Source organism: Protopterus annectens, chromosome 1.part1 (assembly GCF_019279795.1).
Source record: "Protopterus annectens isolate FY-2018-M chromosome 1.part1, PAN1.0, whole genome shotgun sequence".
NCBI lineage: Eukaryota > Metazoa > Chordata > Ceratodontiformes > Protopteridae > Protopterus > Protopterus annectens.
The window spans coordinates 1,954,092,494-1,954,117,577 of NC_056726.1; the positions used below are offsets into that span (position 1 = coordinate 1,954,092,494).

Below are 25,084 nucleotides of genomic sequence, written 5' to 3' on the forward strand. Positions count from 1 at the left end.
TCTTTCATTCTTTTGAGTCACAGCCAATTCCTGAGTGACCCTATACACAGCCACTGTTATCTGTGGAGTTTTCAAAGCAGCAGAAATAGACTGTCAGTTTTTTTTGTCTCACACATGCACATGTGTACTCACACCTACGGACAAGTTAGAGTCCTCAGTACACCAACTATATGCCTTTAGAACAGGGATGGAAATGGGAGCACTCAGAAAAAAACTACACAAAAATAGGGAGGACATGCAGACTCTTCACAAAAGGCACCCCAGATAACTACCAAACTGGAGAATATTTTGCTATGAGGGGACAATGTTACTGCTTGCACCATTGTACTACTGTCAAATAATTGTCAAAGTCATATTAGGAACTCAGTTAGCTAATATGGGGATGTTCCACATCAGCTAGATTCATTTCCTATGCTCTGTAAAACCCTTTCTTCTACCATTATGAATCCAACAGGTGTCATAATATATGGACATCATAGCAGTGTGGCTGCAGGTAATACATGGCTACTTGGAAGTCTGAAATGCATGGTGCCATCTTGCTGAGGTATGCATCAGTATGCATAGCTTAGCTGCTATAAACAGCTATTTGTATGTTGATGCAATGCAGATGATACATTCTGCAGGGATCTGTTCTAGGGCAGGGTTAGACTATACTGTGTCATGATAGCTGCACATTATCTAGTGTGTCTCCATGTATACCTGTGTCATATTCAGTTTATGTATCAAGATATGCACAGGGCACACAAAGTTGCCTGCTGCATGTCCTGCAGCTAATGGGAAATGTTTAATTTATTGCACAGTATATATTATTCTAACATCTCATGATACAGTTATCATGGTTCCTAATGAACCTTTTCTCCTTCAGAAAAAGCAGTATGTGATACCAATTTTGTCACCTTTTATTGGATGCAGGAGACTGTTGTGGTCACCATGGTTAATTCCTTACACAACTGCTGATCTGTTTTAGAGTTTTTATTCCACTCTCAGGATACATTCACTTATGACAATCTTTGCATTTTGCATGCATAGATAATAGATGTTCCATAGGTTCATAGGTGTGTACTAGGCTAATGGCCCTGGAGCCTTTACAAGCCTAGCCCATGGGATTACCCTAGCATTGTGCCACACAACCTTAGTTCCCAGTGCATCTGTTTAGTAGAGCCACTATAGTGATCCCCAGGGTGAATTTTCTTTTTCCCATCCACTCATCAAGATTTCTCTTGAAGAGGGCCAGTGAGGTGCTCTGTTCCACATGTATGGGAAGTCTATTCCATAGCATGGGCAGTCTCTGGGTTATGAACCTGTCCCTCCTGCTTTTTCTGTTGATTGTGGTAATGACTGCTGACATTGTTGCTGAGTTTCATTAGTATAATAAGACTAGTAGTGCCTCATACGATAGGGATCAGGTTCTTCACTGGCAATTATCATGCATGCTTTACCTGAGGTGACCCAACTAGAGCAGGGGTGGAGGCTGCAGTGAAGCAAACAATAGACTAATATACATCTCATGTGGACAACCTGATGTGAATAGTAAATTTGTTCAAACAGCTGATCCTACCATTGGGCCAATAGAGGAGGATGTGACCAATATCAGTGGTCATCCTGATATATCACACAGTAGTTGACTTCTGTATTGTCCCTTTGGACTGGGACAGTGATGACATGGCAGTTGCCTGTCCCCTCACCCTACCCCCAATCACTTGTACTCCATTCATATTGTGTATTTCTCTCCACGCTTTATGTTGTCTCAGCCTCTGCAACACCATTTATTTGCTCTCTATTTTTATTGTTCCAGTTTGCCACCATCCTATTATGTGCACTTCCACCCCAGTTTGTTTGTGCTATTCTGTGATTTTCTTTCTACAGCTACACAAATTCTATTCCACTTTATTACTCTCCTGTTTTTCCTGTCACCTTTCCTTCTCTTCATTTCTACGACATAGCAAAAGACCCTGAAATAGTTTCCTTCCCTGCCTGAATCTTGAACACTCCTATATGTTGTCTACATGTGTTAATCTTTGCTTGCTGTTACTCTCTGATTGCTGTTACTTCTGTCTGACTACCTGTAAACCCCTTTCCAACACCTTTATGAATCAGTCAGGTGACCTTATAGATGGATACCATAACACTGCATCCACTGATAATATATGGCTGCTTAGAAGTCTGAAGTGCATTGTGCCATCCTGCTGAGGTATGCATCATGATGCATAGCTTAACTGCTATAAACAGTTATTTGTACTTAGATGCAGTAGCCTGAGTTCAGGATTTCTGTTCAAATGAGGTTGCACTTTGTGACCTTTGGCCACTCTCTGGATTATTCACTGCACAGCTTTTTTTAGTCTGTACAGTCTATTCCAGCTCTAGGCCTACTTGCCTATTTGTTGCCTGGCTTAATTATGCAGTGCTGAAGACAGCTGCCCATATGTACTCTTTCTACCACACCTCAGTGTCATTTAGCTGTGCAAGATTTGCAAAGAGCAGCAATACAGGTCCATGAATCCTGGCCTTGATATTCAAAGCTGATAAATCAGTGGTGCTGAACTGTTTAAAGAAATAAATACATAACAACAATAACACATGAGCACCACTTAGTAAGTGTGAAGTGCAGAGTAAGGTCTGATGAAATGTTATTTTGGTTGGTTATATCTGCAATGTATAGAACAAAGGGATTGGAATGATGCTGGCTATAATCCATATCATAATAACAATCCAAGAGTAGAGATGATTCCTTATTCAGGCCCAAGAACAGCAGAGTGATAGCTTTGATTTAGTATCAAGATTACCTACAACTGTCTCTGTTGACTTTTAAACATAGACTTGAGGTCATTAACCTAACATATACGCTAAGCAGAGGTATAATCAAGGCAATGAAAGCTCATCTGTAACACATGGAAGTAAGGATGTATTATTAGTTGATACCTGTCCAATGGGTCTATATTACGACATCGAAAAGACCGGCATTTGAATGGCTTAAAAATCGAAAATGCCGTACCTCGAAGTAGCTTTTGTGGGGAGCTGTGCCTCCCTCACCCCACGCTAAATATATATACCAACTCTGAGATCACACTACATTGAGGAAAGGGCAAATTTTCTGATCTTCACTGTACCACAATCTCACAAAAAACACATGATTTACGATATTAAAGCCATTAGATCTTCAGCCTCTTCAATTTCGTAATAGGAACCCCTGTCCAATGTATGCAAGTTTGGAATTCAGAGCAATGACATTTTCAGGTTACCTTGAGTCCTGATTATGCACAGTTTAATGGTTTAACTGAAAGGGCAGTGTAGAATGACACCCGAATTAACTGTTGTTAATTAGTGCAAAGACATAAATCTAATTTCATGTCATAGTGAGACTCTAACTCATTAAATTGCTGAGTTAATCAACTTATTCCTGTTAATAATGTCATTACATCATTAAAAACTAAACTGTAAAAATATCATTGTCCAGTACTAACATGTCCCCATTGAAATGTCAGGACTCACAATGCCAAGTCCCAAAATGCTGAAAAAATACAGAAGATTTTGAATGATTTGTAGACTGAATAGTTTAAAGCAGCTGTCTGTTGTTTCACTGCAGTAAATGTGACAAGGAAAGAGAATCCCTCATTTAAAGCCACACATGTACTATGTATTAGACACAAGTACACTCTTGTCAACTTTCTTTTTTGAGAATTTCAGATTCTATGGAATACTTTGGTTTAGTAGGAGGTTCTTCCATGACTAGATGGACTAAGATGGCACTTGCAATTGCAATATTCATAGTGTCACAGAAGCAGAGGAAGAGCTTATTTCTGTACATCTGGAACTGCTTGAGTAAGGTAGTGGGAACATGGCAATTGGCTGTCTGTTGTTTACCTGGAACTTGTGGAGGAAGGTATTGCAAGCATGGCTATGGGCTTTCCACTGCAAACCTGGAAATGGTGGTGGAGGATGGTACTGCCCACATGGCAATTGTCTCTCCACATGGTTTCTCCTTTGCCTACATATGAATTGCGTGAATCCCCTGCTAGTTTAGTCCTATTTTATAATAAAGGTTTCTTTTTTTATGGTAGGAAGCATTTTTATTGCTGGAATAAAGTCTGGACTTTGGTCCAGTATAAGGTACTTTTATAGCTTAAAGTAAAATTATGGTACTTGCAGTTGCAATTTGTTTGTACCTTTACAAGATTTGTTCTGTGGGGATGGAGAGGGAGGTGGGTTTTAGGATTAGACAGTGAAAGGGGATTTAGGATTAGGAAACAGGAGGGATGAAGTTTAGGGTTATAGAGCAGGATCTAAATGAGATAACTTTCGAAATCATTTCTACTACATTGAAACATTTCCTAACTACTGTTGCAACATAGTGGTCAAAGGTGAGGGAACTGTTTACTCAGGCAATGAGATCTGTGACTACTATGTCCATGTGGGTTGGAGTACTGGTTAAGCTGTAAGTGGTAGATGAGGGGTGTGTCTTTTTCTGTACACTATTGTTTGTAAGGATTAGTACTTGCTGAAGATGATGAGATGCAGCTTGCAGTCATTGGTGATCTTTGTTAGTTACATATTAGGGTTTATAGTATGAAGATCAGAAAATTACGTATCAAAAAGGAGGAATCTCATTTTGGAGCCTTGTGGTACTCCAAAGGGTTTTACATTTCAGGAAGTGGAGAAGGAAAATATAGCAATAATAAGAGAGGCTTTCATGAATTATTGTGAGACTAGAATAAAACATACCATTTGACATTTATTATTTCTTTACAAGGAAATAATATTTGGGGTCAACTATAGATGTTTATGTGGCTGAACTAAAGAACTAAATCAGACTGAATTTGGCGAGTAACATTATTCAGTGACAAGAAACAGCATAGTTTATTTATGCAAAAAAATAATAAAATCTGGGGGGTCATTTACAAAAAGCAGAACTGACTTTACCTGATTTTGTGGTTTAATGCAGAATGATTAAACTTACAAGTAAAATGTTAAATGAATTAAAGAAGTTATGCAGGCATACAACATAAAATGTCAGCCAAATAATACACTAAAAATGTACACGGACAACCCTCTACTACTACCACTTAGGACCACAATTTATATGAGATGCAATTACATTAAGAACCTAGAGTCTATGCTGTCTCCCTCACAAGCCAGTATATCTGGCACTGAGAAGGTTGTCAACACAAATACTACACCTCAAATACCACCCACACCTACACAACACACAAGCACATATACGGAGGTCCTCATCAAAAACATACCCAAACAAAAGAGACCTCCAAGGCAAAAACACATGTGAATTCCACAGTTCACCACACCACATGCCACACATAGTCCACACACCTGTGTCTCACAGCCACTAAGACCTAACCATGTGTCCCTCACCATGCTGGATAAGGAGAAAGTCACTGTCAGTTGTTTGTCAGGTGCCAGAATCCACCATATCACACATGCACTCAAGTCTCTTAACAACGGTACTGTTATGACTCTGTTATAGTCCATGTTGGTACGGATGACTTAAGACATACCTCCCTGGACTATATGAAGACATGATTGAGCTTGCTGAATATGTGTCCCAGGCAGGTATGTCCCTAGCCTTAAGCAGCATTCAACCTTCACCCAGAATGATGCCTCAATACAAACAGAAAATGATTGACTTTTACAATTAGCTTAGTTTCTGGTGTCACTCCAAGGGGATCCAGTACCTGACAGCCTGGAAACACATGATGGACAGACATTGATGCTTTGCCAGAGGTAGCCTGCATCTGTCTCCCTTGGACTTCAGGTTTCTGGCAAAGGCTCTTGTTTCCCCCATAGTGCCTTTTTTAGGCAATGCCATGTGGTCAAAACAACCAACGTGAAAATGTCACCAAAATCCATATTAAAGTTCATGCTGCTAAACACTAGGAATCTAAACATGAAACTGCTCTCATTGCAAGCATTCTTAACCCTGGAAGATGCCAACATTTGTGCAGTCACAGAAACCTGCTTCAAAGCTGAGGAGAGCACCCCAGCCATACCAGGTTGCTCATCCTATCATACATTCAGACCCCATACTGTGGGCAGCAAAGCAAAAAGAGGTGGAGTTTCAATATATATTAAAGACATACACACCTCCAGGCTGGTCAAAAAGTATGATGCACAGGAGACACTCCAGGTGCAGTTAACCATTGACAAGACCCCTATTCAAATCATAGCTAGCTACAACCTCCCAACTTTGACTCAAGATGCCCACTCAGTCTATCTGGACCTCTTCGAATCTATCAAAATTCAACCCTTTAGATCCAAGGCAGCTTTAACTACCCAACCATAGACTGGTAGAACTACTTATGCCAAAATACAAATGTCTAGAGATTCCTTGATTTCATCAATGCAAATGCTTTGGACCAGCTGGTTGCCACCCCCACAAGAGGTGATATTATCTTGAACTTGGTATTAACCAACATGAGTAACCACTGCAGCATCCCTACAGTGTCATCCTCCCTAGTAAGATCCAACCACAAAGCAGTTAGTTTGGAAGTCACCCTATCCCCTGACTCCCCCACCTCCAGCTACGGTCAAACAAAAAAACTTTTTCAAAGCTAATTACAACCTCCTGAGAGAAGGTATAAACAGCTTCACTACCCCCTTTCCCCTCCATAGGAACTGGCACAAATGTCCAAACCTACACCAAAGTACTATACAAGCATTTATATAACTGCACGGAATCGGGGAATACTTGACAGGACAAAATCCTTCTCCTCAAGAAAGAGTAAACCTGTCTGGTGGACATCTACAATAAATAAACTCTAAAATAAAAGGAAAAAATTGCTGTCCAGGACCAAGAAGAAGAAACTGCCTAATTGGAAGCAATATCTCCTTAGCCTGAATGGGCAAATAAGAGCACTAGTGAAATCCTCCAAAGCAAACTTCGAGTCCAAACTGGACACATCTACTAAAGTCATAAGGCCTTCTTCATATAAGCCCACAATCTCAAAGGAAACACTCAGATCTACTCAGAATTGGTGGTCAAGGACACCACATACCCAAATGATGTAGATATAGCCAACCTGTTGGCAGACAGTTTCAGTGAAAACTTTACCCCATTTGTCCCCCCATCAGTAAATCAGGACATCCCTGCATCTGCCCCCCCCTCCCCTTATCTCTAGGAAGCAAGTCATCAATGCCCTCTCAAAGGCAAATAATACAGCCTCCATGGGACCCAATAACATCCCTGACTGCATTCTACATGAACTCAGCCAGGAACTTGCAGCACCATTAGGCACCCTATTCAACCAAAGCCTGAGTACTGGCTTTGTCACAGCTGAGTGGAGGACAGTCACTGTCATCCCTTTGCACAAAGGTAGAGCTTCCATTGATCCAGGAAATTATAGACCCATCAGCCTAACCAGCCTGATTTGCAAAGCTATGGAAAGGATTATCATGGACCTCAATAATAAGGACATTGGCAACCTCCAAACAGTGTATCCCATACAGTTTGGTTTCATTAAGGGGAAGTCATGCCTGTTAAATTTAGTTGACTTATTTGAGACAGTCACCAATGCCATTGACAAGGAGAAGGCAGTGCGCATCGCCTACCTTGATCTGGTGAAAGCCTTTGATACTATTCCTAACTCGGCTATAATAGATAAACTCTCTCAACTAGGCATCACTCCATATGTTACCAGATGGTAGCAAACTGGCTCACTGATAGATCCCGCCTAGTCAAAATAGGGGAAGCCACCTCAAGCAGTAGACTCATAACAAGTGGCATGCCCCAGAGATTGGGCTTGGGGCCTCTGTTGTTTGGGATATACTTTTCTGAGGTGCAGGCGAAAACCAGTGGGCTATAGCTGACCATATTTGCAGATGACTGCAAGCTAGGCGCTGTCATCAATTCCCCTAGTGATGCAGACATCCTTCAAGATGGCCTCACCCAAACAAATGACTGGTGCCTGAAACAGGTTCCCTATTATGCTGTCACAGACGCAGGTTGTTGATTGCATCTTTGTTGAACTGAAAAGTGCAAAAAGGCAAAATAGCGAAGTGGCTTTTCAACAAATACTTTCCCTCAGAAAGAATTTGCTTGGCCACTTTTGCTACTGTGCCATTTTTGGCACTGTAGTGCGATCTCGGAGTTGGTATATTTAAGTAGGGGTGTGTGGGGGACACATCCCCCATGTCAGGGGGGTGTGTGGAGAGCAAAGCCCTCCACATTATGTATTGTTTTACAGTTTTTTTTTTTTTTTCAGAGCAGCGATTTTTTTCCCTTGGAAAAAATTTGCTGTTCTGAGGTTTTGACGTTGTAAGCTTTTGCTTACATGGGGTCGATTATGTGTCGTTCACTCTTCTCAGCATGCAATATCATAATATAGACCCCCTGAAACGTGGCCTCAAACTGAATGCCAAAAAATGAATCATCATCATCTTTGGGGAGTATGATATCCCCACAAGTTATCGTATTAATAACAAGATCCTAAGCACGCAATCATTTGTGAGGGACTTGGGCACCCAGGTTAATAGCTACTTGATTTTGACCACCATATTGCCTCCATTGTATGGAAAGCTTTCTACGTGGCCCACCTCATTAGGAACAGTATCTCATCCAGGGACAAGGAGGTCATAACATCCCTGTATTCTTCGGTTTTAAGACCCATTATTGAGTACAACACTCCTTTTGGCATGTACCTGAAAAAGCACATGCAGCAGCTAAAGAGACCACAGAGGTTCCTCACCAGGAGAATCCAGGGCCTCAAACATCTACCCTGCACAAATAGGCTAAAAGTCCTGTCCCTCTACTCAATCTCATACAGGGTCCTCAAATGTGACCTCTGTCTGGCATACAAAGCAATCTCAGACCCCGCTTTGATGGGACTACTGCATATCCACAAGTCTAGCTCAACTCAAGTAACATACATGTGCGACCTAAACCTGGTCTGTGACATCCATAGGATGTGTTGGTGGGACAAATTTGTGTCCCAGTGATGTCTCCTTCTGTGGAATAGACTCCACCTCCATGTCAAGAAGAGTACCTTAAGACCTTTTTTAAGTGCAACCTGGATAACTGGATGGGGAACAGAAAATACACCCCTGGGATTCCACCTGTGTACCTGCTGGGTAGGGGCATCGGGTGCTGACTTGTCGAAACATGGGTAAATTCTTGGCTAGGCTTATAAGGGCCTCAGGGCCAATAGTCTAGTTACTTCCTATGATTGTATGAAGTGAAAATACACAGTATTGTTGATGAGAATGAAGGTCACAAAGCAAGAACACAGTCAGTATGGCACAGTTAAAATGTTTCACCTTCATCTCACCAAGGTATAAGCTAATGAAGGCTCAGTCTGATAAAAACACTCAGACCATTAAGTCAGTGAGACATTTTTCAAAAGTAATTTTATTTCTTAGGTGATTTTTGCTGCTATGCCAGCTGACTATCAAGCATCCCCCCTTAATCAGTCAATGCTTAATTGTCCCTCTACTCTGGGAATTTTAGCTGTTATGGCAGAAAAAAAAAAATCAAAGAAAAAAAATTACTTGCAGTGATTTTCAATGCAATAGCAGTTCTGGGGAGGCCTTATTCTCCCATGATATTGCCAAAGCATGGAACACCCTCCCACCTGAACTCAGACTACAAAGTCACACAGGCACCTTTAAAGGCCTTCGTAAATTACACCTCAATACTAACCCTCTCTGCAACTGCAAACACCCCCCCCCTTGAAGACCCACTTTTCCATATGTAAGTGACCTGTTGAAGCCTTTAATGCATACACTATACTCTCACCTGAAATGTACTTTTTGTATATATTGTAAATAATGGTACTACTGCTGGGTTTCTTATTGTTCTACATAATTGTTTTTGTACTTCATTGTTTCTCTTATCTTGTATGCCAGTTTTATTGTTATCTAAAGCATGTATGTACACTGTTATTTCTTTGGAGCTTTTCTCCCCAGGACTCCACTGAAAAAGGACACATGATGTCCAGTTGGACTTATCCTGGTAAAATAAATGTTAAATAAATAAATTAATATCAGACTATCTAAAATATAGCTTTAATGTCATATGCATTGTATTGTCTATTACATGTACACAGGCATGTATATGTTAGAAGTAACATGATGCTGCGATATTTGTATTTTCATGTACTGTTTATTTCCAATGTTAATGAGATTTTTTCTGCAGACCTCTGTTAAAAATTACCCTGCCCAATCAGCCTATCCTGGTCAACAAATGAACTAATTAACAGTGACCAATGTATAAATTAACTCAGCAGCACAGTATGCCAATTTATGTGGCTTTTCTTTGTAGTCCCATTTAATTATTCCATCAGAATTTGATCCCCTCCCTTTTACAGTATTTTTCTTGTATGTATTCTGTATTTTTACAGCTCATCACTATTATATAGTGTAGCCGCTATACTGTGGATGTCATTGTATACAGTACAGTATGTCTGTGTTTTGCTGTTATAAGGCTTGTCATGCTAAACTTGTAAAGCCTGTATACTTGACATAAGTGCGCTAGTAGTGTCAGTTTATGCCATGTGTAATATGCATTTTTATATGCATTTGGTTATACTAGGTGTTCTGTGCTACAGCCTGTTTTCTTCTATTCATATTGAATCACTGCTTTAGTTTTCCTGAAGGTGTGGCTATGAGTTGAGTGAGGTATACTTGGTTAACAACTGTAATGCAGCTATTATTACTAGTTAGCAAATTAGAAAGCAGAGAAAAAAAAACAAAAGATTGAACAAGATTTTATTGGTAAGTAGTAGGCAAATTAACCTGGTGAGATATTTTAAGACTAGCCAATTTCCATTTCAAAGGTAAGCATTAAACCCTGTCTGTGAGGTAAACACCTTAATCAGTATACCAGCTACCAACCCAAACTCAGGAAGGCACATTCTTAGAATGAGTTATATAATTTACTACAAATTCTCCACAGTAATTTAACAGCATTTAATCGGCAAACATAATCAAGCCCTTACTTGTAGCACTTGTTACTTAACATGGCATTTTTAATGCACGGTATTTGTTATTTTAACATCATTTTAGCATGGTTAACATCAGTGATGTTATCTTTTCTGAATCTGAAAAAGACTACTATTGCTTTGAAATGTACATAATGCAGTTTTAAGTCAGCAATCCTTAAAACCTATATAGAAAACATAAGTTATGCTCAGCGTTGTCTTACCCAGCCGTAGTGAGAACTCATAAAATCGTTTCAGTTTGGCAACAAGAGGGCAGACAGCATTCCACGCTTTCTCCTGTAGGCTGAGGTCACTTGGGTTTGAGATTGCCTGGAAAGGAAGCAGACAAGATACCTACTGAGAGGTTCAGAATAATAACAATGCAAGGGTAAAAGGTTGGGGCTTGAATCAAATTTCAGGACAATTAGTAACCAAACTTCAAGTGAAAGACGGACTTTCAGAGCTTCTACCAGTATCCTAGGCAAAGAGCAGCATTCAACACAAAAATGATGTAATTACATCATTGATAAACTGTTCCTCTCAAAGCTTGACAGCAAGAAGCAACTTAAAACTTGTTTCATTTCGCTCATTGATTAAAAAATAGTAATACTAATCCTAATTAAGGCTACAACTCATACAAACTGTAAATGATAATTTAGTTAAACAGATATTACCATTTCATGGATAGGAAGCTGCTTCTAGACCTTTGACAGAGTATGACTGAACATGTTTTTATTCAATTGTTCAGTAATTCTCTACTAGAGTTACTTTTAATTTTTTCTTATTAGTTTTACATAAAGTTTTACCCAACAAATACAGTAGAAGATACATATGCAGCATGCAGGTACTATGAAACCTAAACATATCAAACGCACTTCTATGTACTACTGCAATGGACAAATACTGGATGTAATTAACTTTTAGAATATAATAAAATAACATAAATGCAATCTTACATGTCTAAACATCAGTGATTCTAAATGTATACAATGCATTATTATTTTTATTATGATCATCTGACTGAAAATGTGCTAATATCATTCCTTTAATATGGCCCAACTTCAAGTACACTGCAAAGCACATTCTTGCTGAAATAAGTACCACATTTATTGACATATTTTAACTGTGCTTCTGAAAATCTTTGAACTTTTAGTAATTCCTACAAATGTACAGGCTTACTTAGTTAATAAACTGATATGCATACATTCCAAGCATTTTTTAAGAAATATTTAATGCAACCACTACAATATTGCACAATGCACAGAGATTTAAAAAACAGATATACAATGACAGAGAATGCTGTGCTGCACTGATTGGTTAGTAAGTTCTAGCCAGTATGGCTTCATGGTAGCATAAGTGCTTACATAAGCAGAAGAATGCCTGTACAATCCTGAATCCTAGTCAACAACATGTATAAATAATTATACAATGACCCCCCCCATTAATATTCCAAAACGTGCATGCTGATTGGTCAGCGTGCACGTTGTAAATCAGACTTATACTAATGGAAAAAGGTCCGGTCGCCTGGACTTTTTCCATTAGTATGTCTTTTTTGTTGTTGTTGTTGTTGGGCAGTAATGGAGAATGGAAGAGCTCCATTGCTGTTATCTCGCTATGTTAAATGAGTTTAACATAGCGAGATATCTTAAAAGAAAGCAACAGAGATCTTCCTTTCTCCATTGCTTTTTTTAAAGCTGTCTCGCTATGTTAAAATAGCAAGACAGCTTTAAAAAAAAGCAATGGAGAAAGGAAGATCTCTGTTGCTTTCTTTTAAGATATCTCGCTATGTTAAACTCTTTTAACATAGTGAGACACCTTTTAAAAAGCAACGGAGATCTTCCTTTCTCCGTTGCTTCCACATACAGCTCTGATATACTGCGTAACCATACGCATGCACAGTACATCAGAACTGCCACAGAATACTGGACAGCTGTGGAAGGCAGCAAGGAGGCATTATACAATGCCGTTATTTAAGAAAAGTAAGTATTTTGTTCTTAAATAATGTCATTGTATATTAGCAATAATCCACTTCTGGGTCTGGGTAATGCTCGATTTACCAACAGTTGTCTTTGTTTGGCCACTTGGGCTTCACCCTTGTGACCAAACCACACCAACCGTGGGTAAATCCAGCATTACCCACACCCAGGCATGGGTTATTGCTTAAATAAACAAGTAGCACAAACACTGCACTCAGTCTAGTGTTTTGTGCAAAAGTCTATTAAATGTGCTGTACATAAGGAAGCCCTCTCCAACCCTGGAAGATATAAGAAAAAAAGACTACAGAAACAAGAAATTTGGACTCACAATACTATTATTGAAAATTTATTTTTTTAGTATAATAATAACAATACTTTATTCATGTTTGATCACTCAGGCTTTACTGTCATTCTAAAACCTTGCCAATCATGGGTAAACTCAAAATTACCCACACCCAGATTTTGATTATTGTTTAACTGCACATTATCAGGAGCTAATGGGATCCATTAACATCTCAGAAAACACTTCTGACTGTGAGATACAGATGCCATATCTCCTGGTGATTCACATATTCATATTGCTTAACTTCTTGCCAATTTTTCTTTAAGATACCTTTTTAAAATGTTGTTTCTTGCAATGGATGATTTTATGTCTATATTAATTACTCCTCCATGTGAATGCAGTTTCTACAAAATGATTCTGCAACTTAGAAAGCTAAATACAATGTTGTTTTGGGAACTAAAATGAAAATGTTCATGTAACCTGGGGGAGGTCTTCTGATTACATTTTTCTTAACTTGGCTGGAGTACTTTCTTATGCCACACTCCATTTTATTTATATTATTTTGATATATTACTCAGCTTGTAGTTCATTGTTCTTTTGTCTGGGTTGCTGTGTGCTGTATATTCAAGCTCTTAATGGAACCAGATTTGACCCTTCTTTCTTGGATCTGACTCCTTCTTACATTCTCTTAAAACACCAGGGATGTGTATTTTAATTGTTCTTATTGTCCTTTAATATCTGAGACAACATTTTTTCTGATTTCAGTACATATTGCAAATTGGGCATAATTTGGTTTTGCAGTATCTGGGGGCCATCTTGAAATACTGCTAAGGATTACCTTGGGAAAGACAACAGATAATTTGTTGCTGTTCTGGGAATTCAAACTATTGTTGGCCTAGTTGTAAGTTGCATTATGATTGGCTGCTTCAGTTTTCTGTTTTTGTATATTGTATTGGTCTGTGGACTACAACTTTCTGTTCAGTGCTGCTGTAGGTGATTCTGCAAAATAGCCGGATACCACTTTTCAGTATTCACTCTTAGAGTAATTAGGCATTCTAGTAGGTGCTTGCTCATTGGTTAGTGCGCTCATTGACCATTTCAGCATAGCTACATTACTGAAACCTGTGAGTGATTGAGAGAGGCTGCTGTCAGTTGTTAGTCAAACATTTTATTGCTGTGTTACTGATGGAGGTTGTGTGTGCTAGGGCTGTACCAGTTTTGTTTGACTATTACCCCATTGGTTCCAGGGGAGCATGGACTCCTTAAGATGTAGTAGTTGTTATACCAGCTGTAAATTCTCATGTAGTGCATGCATGACTGTGCCAAACTACTCTTTCCTGCTCAGAATTTACCCAAATTAGTTTTCATTCTACACCCTGCACCTAGCCAAGTTACAGACAACATGTCTTAAGACCTTGGACCAAAGATAAATTCAACATCCACCTGGATAAAATCAAAAATGAAGCAGGGTAGGAAATATCATATGCTTTCAAACAATGAACTTCTATTTGGCATGAGTAATTCAAACTGTGAGAGATGTAAATGTGCGTGGAATCAGGAGGCATCTCTCTTACCCAATAAGATGGCCCATGAGCAGGGCACACAACCAGCTACATTTCATAATTTTTTGTTGTTGTGTCTTTCGGCTTTTCCCGGTTAGGGGTCGCCACAGCAGAACTCCAGTCTGCTAATGATTGGCAGTAGATTTTTACATGCAGAGTTGCCAGCCCTGAAGCACAACCTTCAACGAAGGTACGCCCATTCGCGCATGTCTCCACACAGTAGACGCTCTAGCTGAGAATCAAACAGGACATCTTACTGAGAGGCGACAATGCTACCGCAGCACCACCACCGCACTGATAACCCTACTAAACTGACATACCGAAGCTGAAAAAAGTCACTACTGAATCCTCATATAATTAAGAAAAATAGGTCTTAGCAGATGCCCGCCACCACATCAGCACCATGCTTACAATTTTGTAAAGGGTCACCAGAAGGCAGACCAGAAATCATCAAATACCTCAAATTCTATGAGTAAAAAAGTAATGTCTTAGCAAGTGGTTACTCTGTTGTCAGGTACACTGACTCCATGCTCACAACGTGGGACAAAGACAAGATTACAGTTACCTTTCTCATGTCAGAATCCATGACATGGGAACATTTCAAAAGTCTCCCGCACTAGACAAAACTGGTTATGACCTAGTGGTAGTTCCTATAGGTTCGAATGACTTGAGGTGTACAAACCTGAGGGACATGCTTAGAGACATGTTGGATTTCACCATGCATGTGCTCTGTGCAGATAGGGCACGTATCCAGAGTGGAATCCTTCCTTTACCAAGGATGATGCCTATATTCAAAGAAAAGATGATTAGCTTCAACATTTAACTTAGCAAATGCTGTCCTTCTAGGGCTCAAGTATATGTCTTCATGGGACTAGATGACTGACAGTTCAACTTGCTTCATCACAGATGGACAGCACCTCTCATTTCATATCTTACTCATACTGGCTAAGGCCTTTGCTTCCCCATAGTGCCTTTTTTAGGAAAAGTCTAGCTAATCAATATCCCAGTGTAACATAAATCATTTCCAGCCCAAAAATCAGACCATATCAAAAAATATCTTCTCAATGTCAGATGTCTTAACAACAAATGACCTCTTCTGCAGCTTGAACACATACATGTTTGTATAGCTACAGAGGCTCAATTTTCTCCTTCTGCTCCTAGCAGTGCTTTGAAAAAGGATGGCAAGTTCATCAGACTGGAGATCCACAAAATTTTCATTTCACTTTTTGACAATGTCTCCACTTACTGTGATGGTGATGTGTTGAAAAATTCCAGCCACAATGGCTGAATCTGTTCATTATCCAGCTACACTTACACATATTAAGTCAATTTTGCTTTAATAAAATGGCATATTTTCAGTGGTTACAATAGCACTGGTTATATAAAGACTAACTTCCAGGTTGTTTTTGTATAATTTGTGGCAGGTCCTGGCATGCCAAACAGTGAACATAAATTACTTCAGCACCTTCATATTTTTTACTACTAGACTAACCTACTTGTTATAAAAAATGTGCTCACAAGTTAGAGCTTGTGGTATTCTAAAATAAATGAAGAATGTTAAATTGCCAATTTGATGTTAACACTTAATTTAAGCTTCTGATTTTAAATTCCCAGGGAAATTACATTTTAGAATAAAGGCACTTCTTCTGACTGGAAATACAATTATTGTGTGATATTACACTATGGCACAGTTTTCTCATTGCTGACTGACTTCAGTTGTAATGTGCACACATTTGTTAAGGTCCTACATATGCACCATCTGAAGGAAGATCCTTAAGCTTACAGGTACTCACTGGTGGAAATATAATATGGTTGTTTTAGAATTTGTTGAGGTGGTACACCATTTGGCGGTCATTTGTTAATTAGTGCACTGTGTTCTATAAAATCCTGTTAACTGGACTGGAGAAAAGGTGCCAGGCCCCTAATCCAGGTAAACCTCTTGTAACAGATCTTCCCCCAAATCACTTCACATTTTACCTTAAGTACACAAACATGTGATAAAACATCATGACCAGAAGTCATCTTTGTGTGTGTGTGTGTGTGTGTGTGTGTGTGTGTGTGTGTGTGTGTGTGTGTGTGGCTGTGTGTGGAAAGCCATACACCACATATCATTTGCTATTTAATATATTCATACCTAAGTTCACCTTTTCTCAGCAAAGAGGAAATATTTGTTTTTATACAGAAGAAAAGCATTTGCCTTTAATTCTTTGACTTTGTCTTACACAGTGGAGGTTAGTTTAATAAAATTGCTTGTGTATTGGCAAAAGACATAATACCTCAAATTGGACTGATTAAGATATTTGCAGATAAGGAGTTTTATGGCACTTTTTTGCAGCTTTGTTTTGCGGAATATTCTGAGCTCAGTATTTTGAAAACATAGCAAAAAATGTTTCTGAAAATGTCAAGTTCAGGCAAGTCCTTAAAATGGATTACTGGACATTTTGAGAATGGCCCATATAGCCCATTCATTATGTTCTAAAATGGGTGGTGTCTTGTAATACTTTGGGTATAATGTATAAGAGATCTTTATTCATTGATCAACATTGTTCATTGATCAACACTAGGCTAACTGTCCTTGTGGGACATTTTAAGCCTAGCCAATTATGCCTCTTGAGAATCAAACCCTGCACCTTGTATTTATAAAGTAAAAACCTTAACCATAATGCCAACCCCTGTACTATTAATCTTATGCAAGCCTTCAGAATGAAGCTTTTAAAACACTCTGCATTTCACAGAGTCATCTGGAATGACAGACTAAAGTTAATAGTCTTCTCTCAAGGTCTGTAGGTTGCAAAGTTTCTGCATGGCAGAATGCAGTTATGCTAGCAGCTCATGACATTTTCATGGCATTTGGAGTTGGCACATAATTTTGGGCAAATGTATCATTGTCCAAAGTAATAATGCTACTGCTGAGTTGTTGTTCTGTTTCTGTCATATACTACACCTGGCCCTCTGTGCCAGCTGGCTGCAACCCCTCTGTGCCCCTCTGATTCTAACTTTGGCCTTTTCTTTCATACTTCCCTTCTCCTCAAATACCTCTCAGATACTAGAAGCTGTTAACCTGTTACACTATTTTCCCTTTTATCTCAGTTCTTAGCTTCTTCTAAGTTCCACTATTCACTGTCATTACAACGGTCTTATGTGTACTCAATTTGTGCCTTCAGTTTTGCATTCCATTCCCCTATCCTTTGATGTAGTTCTTACTGAGTCTGGCCGTAATGCCACTTTGTCTGCATGCAGCACAGTGTGCAGTCTGTGATCCGTGTTCTCCTATTATGAGGATAATATGCATCACAGTGGATGCTCAGCAGAGTCTATGCTGCTGCCCACAACTCCATTCTTTCATGAGTTTCAACTGGGAACACTCAGCATGTTTTCTGGAGATGGGAGGAGCCCAACAAACAGACAGGGAGAACATGCAAACTCCAGATAGACATTGTCTGTAGTTCAGGCTCAAACCTTGTACCTTGTGCATGGCAGGCAAAAATGCTAACCAGCATGCCAACTGGTCTCAGACTTTCAAAGTTATAAGTAATCTTAATTTCTTCAAAAACATTGAAGGAATAAAGTGGCTCCTTCACATATACAGGATAATTTTTGTTTACTGTGTATGTTTCAGCACTGTTTGACATGTCAGTTTCCTCTCAAACTTCTAAAACTGCACTGGTTGAATTGAGAAACTCTGTACATAGTGTACCTATGTATGTCTGAAGCTGCACTTTTCATTATGATTATACATATGTACTGCTAACACCTAACCAGATTGTACAAAACTTTCTAATCCCTGTACTACTAACATCAAGGAAATTGCATAAAAATTATTGTACACTGTTTTATTATTGTAAATATTATCTTGTTGTAAAAATTTTGATCTCCCCAGAGCTCCACTGAAAATGGGTTTCTGACCCAGTGGACTTTCCTGGTCAACAAATGACAATCAATCAATCAATCAATCAATCAATCAATCAATCAATCAATCAATCAATAAATATTCTACTTTGTATATTCTGCAGTTTCTGTTATAATCTTTGAATGTTATTCTCGACTTGTATCTCAGTTTACTGCAGTCACCTACATCAATGGGATTTCTTTGGGTTTTGTGATGGGACGGTTAGCGGCTGAAAATAGTCTTTATGAGCCCACTAATCTAGTTAACGAATAAACAAACAATAAATAATTAAGTTCAAAGAGTGGTTAAAAAATGGAGATGAAATGACAAGCTGCATGGTAGACTGGCTTTGACCCTGACTACTCATCAGGTGTCCTAGTTCACTTAGCCACAATTCACTGAGTAGCTGACCTGATTACAGTAAGTGGCCGATGTATTCTTGCTCATCCTTGGTGGTGCTGGTAGAGTCTCATCACAAGTGATCCATGGGGGGGGGGGGGGCATGGGAGTCCTAATTCTCAAGATCTTGCAGTTTCTGAGACAAGAAGTGTGAGTTGAACAAGAATTGTGTGCACTCTAGCTGTTAATAGTGTATGTAGAAGTGGGTACTCAGTCTGGGTTCAGCAGAGAAGGCATTAGACTTTATTTTCTGACAAGTGAGACTAAGACTTTGCAAAATATCTCCTAATCTCTGCTGGATGACAGCCACAATCCCAGGATCTCAGCTTCCCCTCCTACGTTTCCATGGATCAGGATAAATGAAAGAGATGGGGAAGCTTTGTAGTCAAAGGGAGATGGGGTTAGAAGAAGTTATTTACAAAAATGGGAGCAAGGACAGTGTCTTATGGGGATGCAACTGTAAATAGAAGAAATGAGTGACTAGGAGTTTTGTTTTCCTGAATATTTTAAATGGGTCCCTATCAGTTCAGTGAAAAATCATTTCAGTGAATGGCATTTTCAGTACCCTTACATTGAACGTGCCATTCATCGGACTGTTCATACTGAGATAACAGTACAGTGAGGATCGCAAAATTTGCCCTTTCCTCACTGTTGTGCGATTTTGTAGTTGGTGTATATAATTAGCAGGGAGTGTGGGGACAGCTTCCCACATGAGGGGAATTTGATGAATGGCATTTCTGATGAAATGCCGTTCGCTGAAGTGAAGTTTCAATGTAGTGATATAGACCCTTTTAAACATGTTGTCAACCAGCTAGTTGAAAAGCAATTTTGGTATGCCCTTCATCACCAAAATGCACCATTTCCTAAATGGAAGCAATCAGGAGACGCTCTCAAAGGCATCATTTAAGTCAAGGAATACAGAGATTATATCAATATTTTTTTTTCTAAAGGCTTGCTTTGATTTTTATTACTTTCAAAGTACTAAATAGATATTCATGACCTTTTTCTTATCAAGTGTATGACCTACTAGCCTTCAGGAAGCTTGACTACCCTAACTTCTTGTCGATATTTTCTTCTTCCTGTGTATGCATCAAGATTATTTTTGAAGGCAGTTAATAAATGATTTCTTCTATTTATAAAAAGGTTATTTCATGCTCCTGTCAATGGATAATGTCCCATCACACTTTGTTCTATATAAAGAAAATTCTTGAAGGTTTGGCACATAGTTCAAGTTCCCTAACCCTATGATTTACTTAGTATGGAATCAGGGCAGCCTTTTAAATTGTTTCAGAGAGCTTGTTTGAAGACTACAGAACACACAACTGCATTCAATAACAGTGAGGTATAAAGTTGTCAAAGATTACTCCTGGCTTTTGGTAACATTTTTGATCCATCTACACTTTCATCCTGTATTGAATCCCTGGCCCCTTGACTTCCTGCTTCGCTTTAACTTACACCCTGAACTCTGACCTCTAACTCATTCTAACCCTTTTATTTGACTGGAGACATACAATTAAGTCTGTCGTTTGGTTCAAATCCTCGTCTGCCATCAGTGCAGTCTTCTATAGGGACATCATTATTCTTCAGGCCGTGCTTAGACTCTGGCTTCCTGTCAGAACCTGGGTCAGAATTTGGATTCTTGAATCACATTACCAAATGGCTGGGCTGAGTAGGCCAACCAGTTAGTCACATCCCTAGACTTCAGCATCATTCTGTTCTTTTTTAACAACTTACATTGTAAGGTATCTTTTCTTGCAATAATTGGCACAATTTTGTCCTTATTATTTTGCATTCTAAGACAACTTAATTTTATATGCCTTTTTTAAACAGACATTAATATATTTTATAGCTGTATAGACAAACCATTATGTACTTGCATGCCTTGTTTCTCTGCTGGATCTACCAGTTCTGTAAATGTACTTCATGGCCAAATCTAAGTATGTACAGGGTTTCATTGCATGACTACTCTAGCCTATAAGAACTGTCACAGATTTTCCTCAGTGAATATATTGAACATCTTCATTATTCTTACGTTTGAATCACTTGACCAGTTTTGAAGGTCATGTATCTTTGTACATTGAGGTCTTAGCCTGTGGATAAGCTGTTACATATGCCAGCTTTAGATTTTCTTTTTTATTTTATTTATTTATGTATCCTTTGTTGAGTGGGTTAATCCCATTACTCTAGTGGCCTCTTTTCAGAGGACAACCAAGGTGATATTTATAGTACTAGGAGAAATTTAGCCAGGGCTTTGGGGAACTCTCTCTACAGCCAACAAGAATTTACATGCATATGCTCTGTTCCTAGCACAGTGGTGACTGTCAGAGCAATGTAAAGCATGGAGGAGAGTGTTGCAAAAGTGTAGGTCAATGTCAGAGGAGAAGAGAGTTGTTTGCTGGAAATGTATGCTGATTCAGAAGAGTCATCACAAGTGAACATTTCTGAGGCTTTGGAAGTGGAGGGATGGCAATTGGATGAGATTGCAGGTACAATCCTCCAGGTGGGAGGGTTGGGGGATAATTTTTTTTGCAGCAGTTATTCAATGAAAAGGAACCAGAGAGTGGAAAGGAGGTGGAAATGAGTTATTGTGGGGAGAGGCGATGGATCGGATCAGGCAAAAAGAAGAAAGTGGTATAGAGAAGATTTCATTTGCGGATACTGTAAGAAAGAGCTGAAAAGAGAACGGAAAGGAAAAGAAGAAGAAGTAAGAGAATGTGGAGAAACAGAAGTTTGTAGTACGGACACAGGGTAAAGCAGAAAAGCCATTTGACAGGTATGAGATCTAGGACACAGTTGTTGTACCTGTAGGTACAAAAGCTGAAGAGGTAAGAGCTTTTATTTTGATTAAAAATGAGACCCATTGTGACTTATTTGTTGAAACTGCCATGAGTGTAGAGTCTTTTTTGGGAAGATGTGAAAGAAAAAAACATATTTATCAAACGGAGATACTGCCAGCAGAGCTATCTGAAATTTTGTAAATAATTATATGTCATTTGTGAATATCAACATGATTTATATAAGATGCTTGTGTTACAACCTATATCAGAACGGTATGTTATGTGTAGGGTGAGTGTGAATCCCACGAGGAGTCTGTTGTGGCATATGTCCTAAAGCTCAGGACAAGGGTCAGGGAACTCATGGGCTTGGCCCAGGAGAACCTGGCAGTAGCCCAACAGCAGAAAAAGGTCTGGTATGACAAGAATGCTCGAGCTGGGAGTATGCTGTGGGGCAGCAGATTATGGTTCTCATTCCTGTCAAACACAACGAGCTGCAGGCAGCTTGGGAGGGACCCTTCAAAGTCAGTGATGTAACTACATGGTAGAACTGCTAGGAAGAAGGCAGGATCCCAAACTGTACAATGTTAACATGATGAAACCTTACTATGCTAGAAAGGCCCTTGTACTGAGTATTTGCAGTGGATGGCAGGAGGAATCTGAGGGGGTCTGGTGACTGATCTCAGTGAGGCTCAGACTGCCACCTCAGTGGAAGGGGTAGCAATGTCCCAGCAGCTATACCCTACCCAGGTTCAAGAAATCCGAGCAGTGTTAAAGGAGTTTGGGAGCATGTTCACTGGGAAACCAAGGTGTACCCTCCTGGTGCAACACCATGTGGACACAGGACCCAAAAAACCTATTAAGCAGGCCCCTTATAGGGTGCCTGAGACAGTCAAACAGACTCTGAGGGAGGAGATACATGATATGTTGGAACTGGGGGTAATCCAGGAGTCCAGCATTCCATGGGCCTGCCCAGTGGTGCTGGTACCAAGGAAGGACAGCAGCACCAGGTTCTGTGTGGACTACAGTAAATTAAATAGTCACACAGAGTCAGATGCTTACCCCATGCCTAGGACAGATGAAGCCCTAGAGCAGCTGGATGGGGCTAAGTATCTTACCACTATTGATCTTACCAAGGGCTACTGGCAAGTGCCCTTGACTCCTAAAGCTAGAGAAAGAGATCAGTCTTTGTGATTCCTGTTGTCGGCTTGTATGAGTTCACAAAAATGCCCTTTGGGATGAAAAATGACCCAGCAACTTTCCTGAGGCTGGTAGATCATATCCTAGCAGGAGCAGGATGGTTTGCCCTTGCTTACCTAGAAGATATTGCCATCTACAGTCATTCCTGGCAAGAGTACCTTCAGCATGTCAGGGAGGTGCTGGGCAAACTACAGAGGGCAGGGTTGAGCATTAAGCCCAGTAAGTGTCAGGTGAATATGGCAGAGGTCTCCTACCTGGGACATAGAGTGGGGAGTGGTAAGATCAGAACAGAACCTGCCAAAGTGGAAGCCATTCAGGTGCGGCCTGCCCCTGTTATCAAAAAGCAGATGAGGGTATTCTTAGGGACAGCAGGGTACTACAGAACATTTGTTTTGACCCCAATTATAGTACCATAGCCGCTCCCCTCAGAGACCTGACAAGAAAAAAAACAGGCCAAATAAAGTATTGTGGACTCCAGCATGTGAGCAGTTATTCCAGAACTTTAAAGGAGCTTTGAGAGGACCCCTTGAGTTAGCCAGTCCAAATTACAGAAAATAATTTGTTGTGCGGGTGGATGCTTCAAACCATGAGGGGAGGGGGCTGTACTCAACCAAGTTTCCTTAGAGGGAGAAGAGCACCCACTGGTATATCTCAGCCATAGGCCCCAACCCAGGGAGGAATGTTATGCAGCTGTAGAAAAGGAATGTCTAACCATAGTGTGGGCACTGCAGAAACTTCAGCCTTATCTGTATGGAAGGAAATTCACTGTAGTTACAGACCACAATCCCTTAACATGGCTACATCGAGCCAGCCAGCAAAATGCCAAGTTACTAAGGTGGAGCCTAGGGTTGCAGGCATATCATATGACAGTGCAGCACCACAGTGAGGTTAGCAATGCCAACGTAGATGGTCTTTCAAGACAGGGAATGAAGTAATGCATTCCCAGATAGGCTCATCCCTTTCAAGCAGTGTTTCTCAAAGGTCACTTGAAAAACTAGCTTGAGTTTTCGAGGGGGGGTGTGAAGTGTGACAAAGGAAGATACTGCCAGCACAGCTATTTGCAATTTTGTAAATAATTATATGTCATTTGTGAATATCAACATGATTTATATAAGATGCTTGTGTTACAACTGTATTAGAACTGTACAGTATGTCATGTGTATATCAGACTGGTTTGTACAGACATGTGTGTTAAAAAGATATTTTATAAAATGCTTGAGCTTAAAATGTAACCACAGTGTGCCCTACTGGAATAGAATAGAAATGTACACACACTATTATAACTGCTTAAATGTATATATTTTAACAGTGGAAACTGGAATACAGGAGGTTAACTTCAGAAAAATAGCTGATATTAAATTACTTTATGGCTATACAATAAAATATGTTATCTTTCAGTTTAAAGACAGATAGAGACATAATGTCTGTGCTGAGAAGCTTTCTGTATCGTCTTCAGAGTGAACCAATTACTACCTTTGAAAGTGTGAAGGAATCCAATTGTTTTATGACTTCTAGCATCTGCCAAAGATCTAAGGTTTATGTATTTTCACAGGTAGATAGTAAATACTGCCAGATTCTAGCAGTGGGGTTTCACCTGTGATAGAGTCAGATGACAAGAAATGATGTCATTATGCAAGCTATCCCAGCAGTAATATTTGAGATATTAATTTAAAAATTCTCTTAGGGAAACAGAGCATTTTGTATTCTGTCTTGGATCTGACAAGAACCATTCACCATAACATCTGCCTTGTGTGATGAAGTAAGTTTCTAAGGAACAGGACACTTCTCTTGAATATAGTCAGGAATAAAGCAATGCTTACTTTAGATATTTTTCTTTATTTATTTCACTGTTCTGCAATGTTGTTTTAAATATTTTCTGTGATTTTAAACTCTGATACCACTGTAAATATATACTATTTTCTTGTTATTTTACTATTTATTATTAACTATATTTAAACCTTTAATTGTGGCTGATATGTGTAGAGATATTTAAGTATTGAGAGTACTTGCATATTTATTTGGTGACACTGTGTGGACCTCTCCTAATAACATTGCTCATGGTCAAACTACCATTTGTAT

At 39.4% G+C, this 25,084-nt stretch overlaps 1 protein-coding gene across 4 annotated transcripts in view; it reads right to left on the reverse strand.

Annotated features, from left to right (window-relative positions):
- LOC122813026 (CYFIP-related Rac1 interactor A-like) overlaps positions 1–25,084 on the reverse strand; it is a 1,136,056-nt gene that overhangs the window by 170,382 nt on the left and 940,590 nt on the right. For all 4 annotated transcript variants that reach the window (XM_044085138.1, XM_044085156.1, XM_044085145.1 and 1 more), the window contains one exon: positions 11,147–11,252. In XM_044085138.1, coding sequence (XP_043941073.1) covers positions 11,147–11,252 — 106 coding nt within the window. The remainder of the gene's footprint in view (positions 1–11,146; positions 11,253–25,084) is intronic.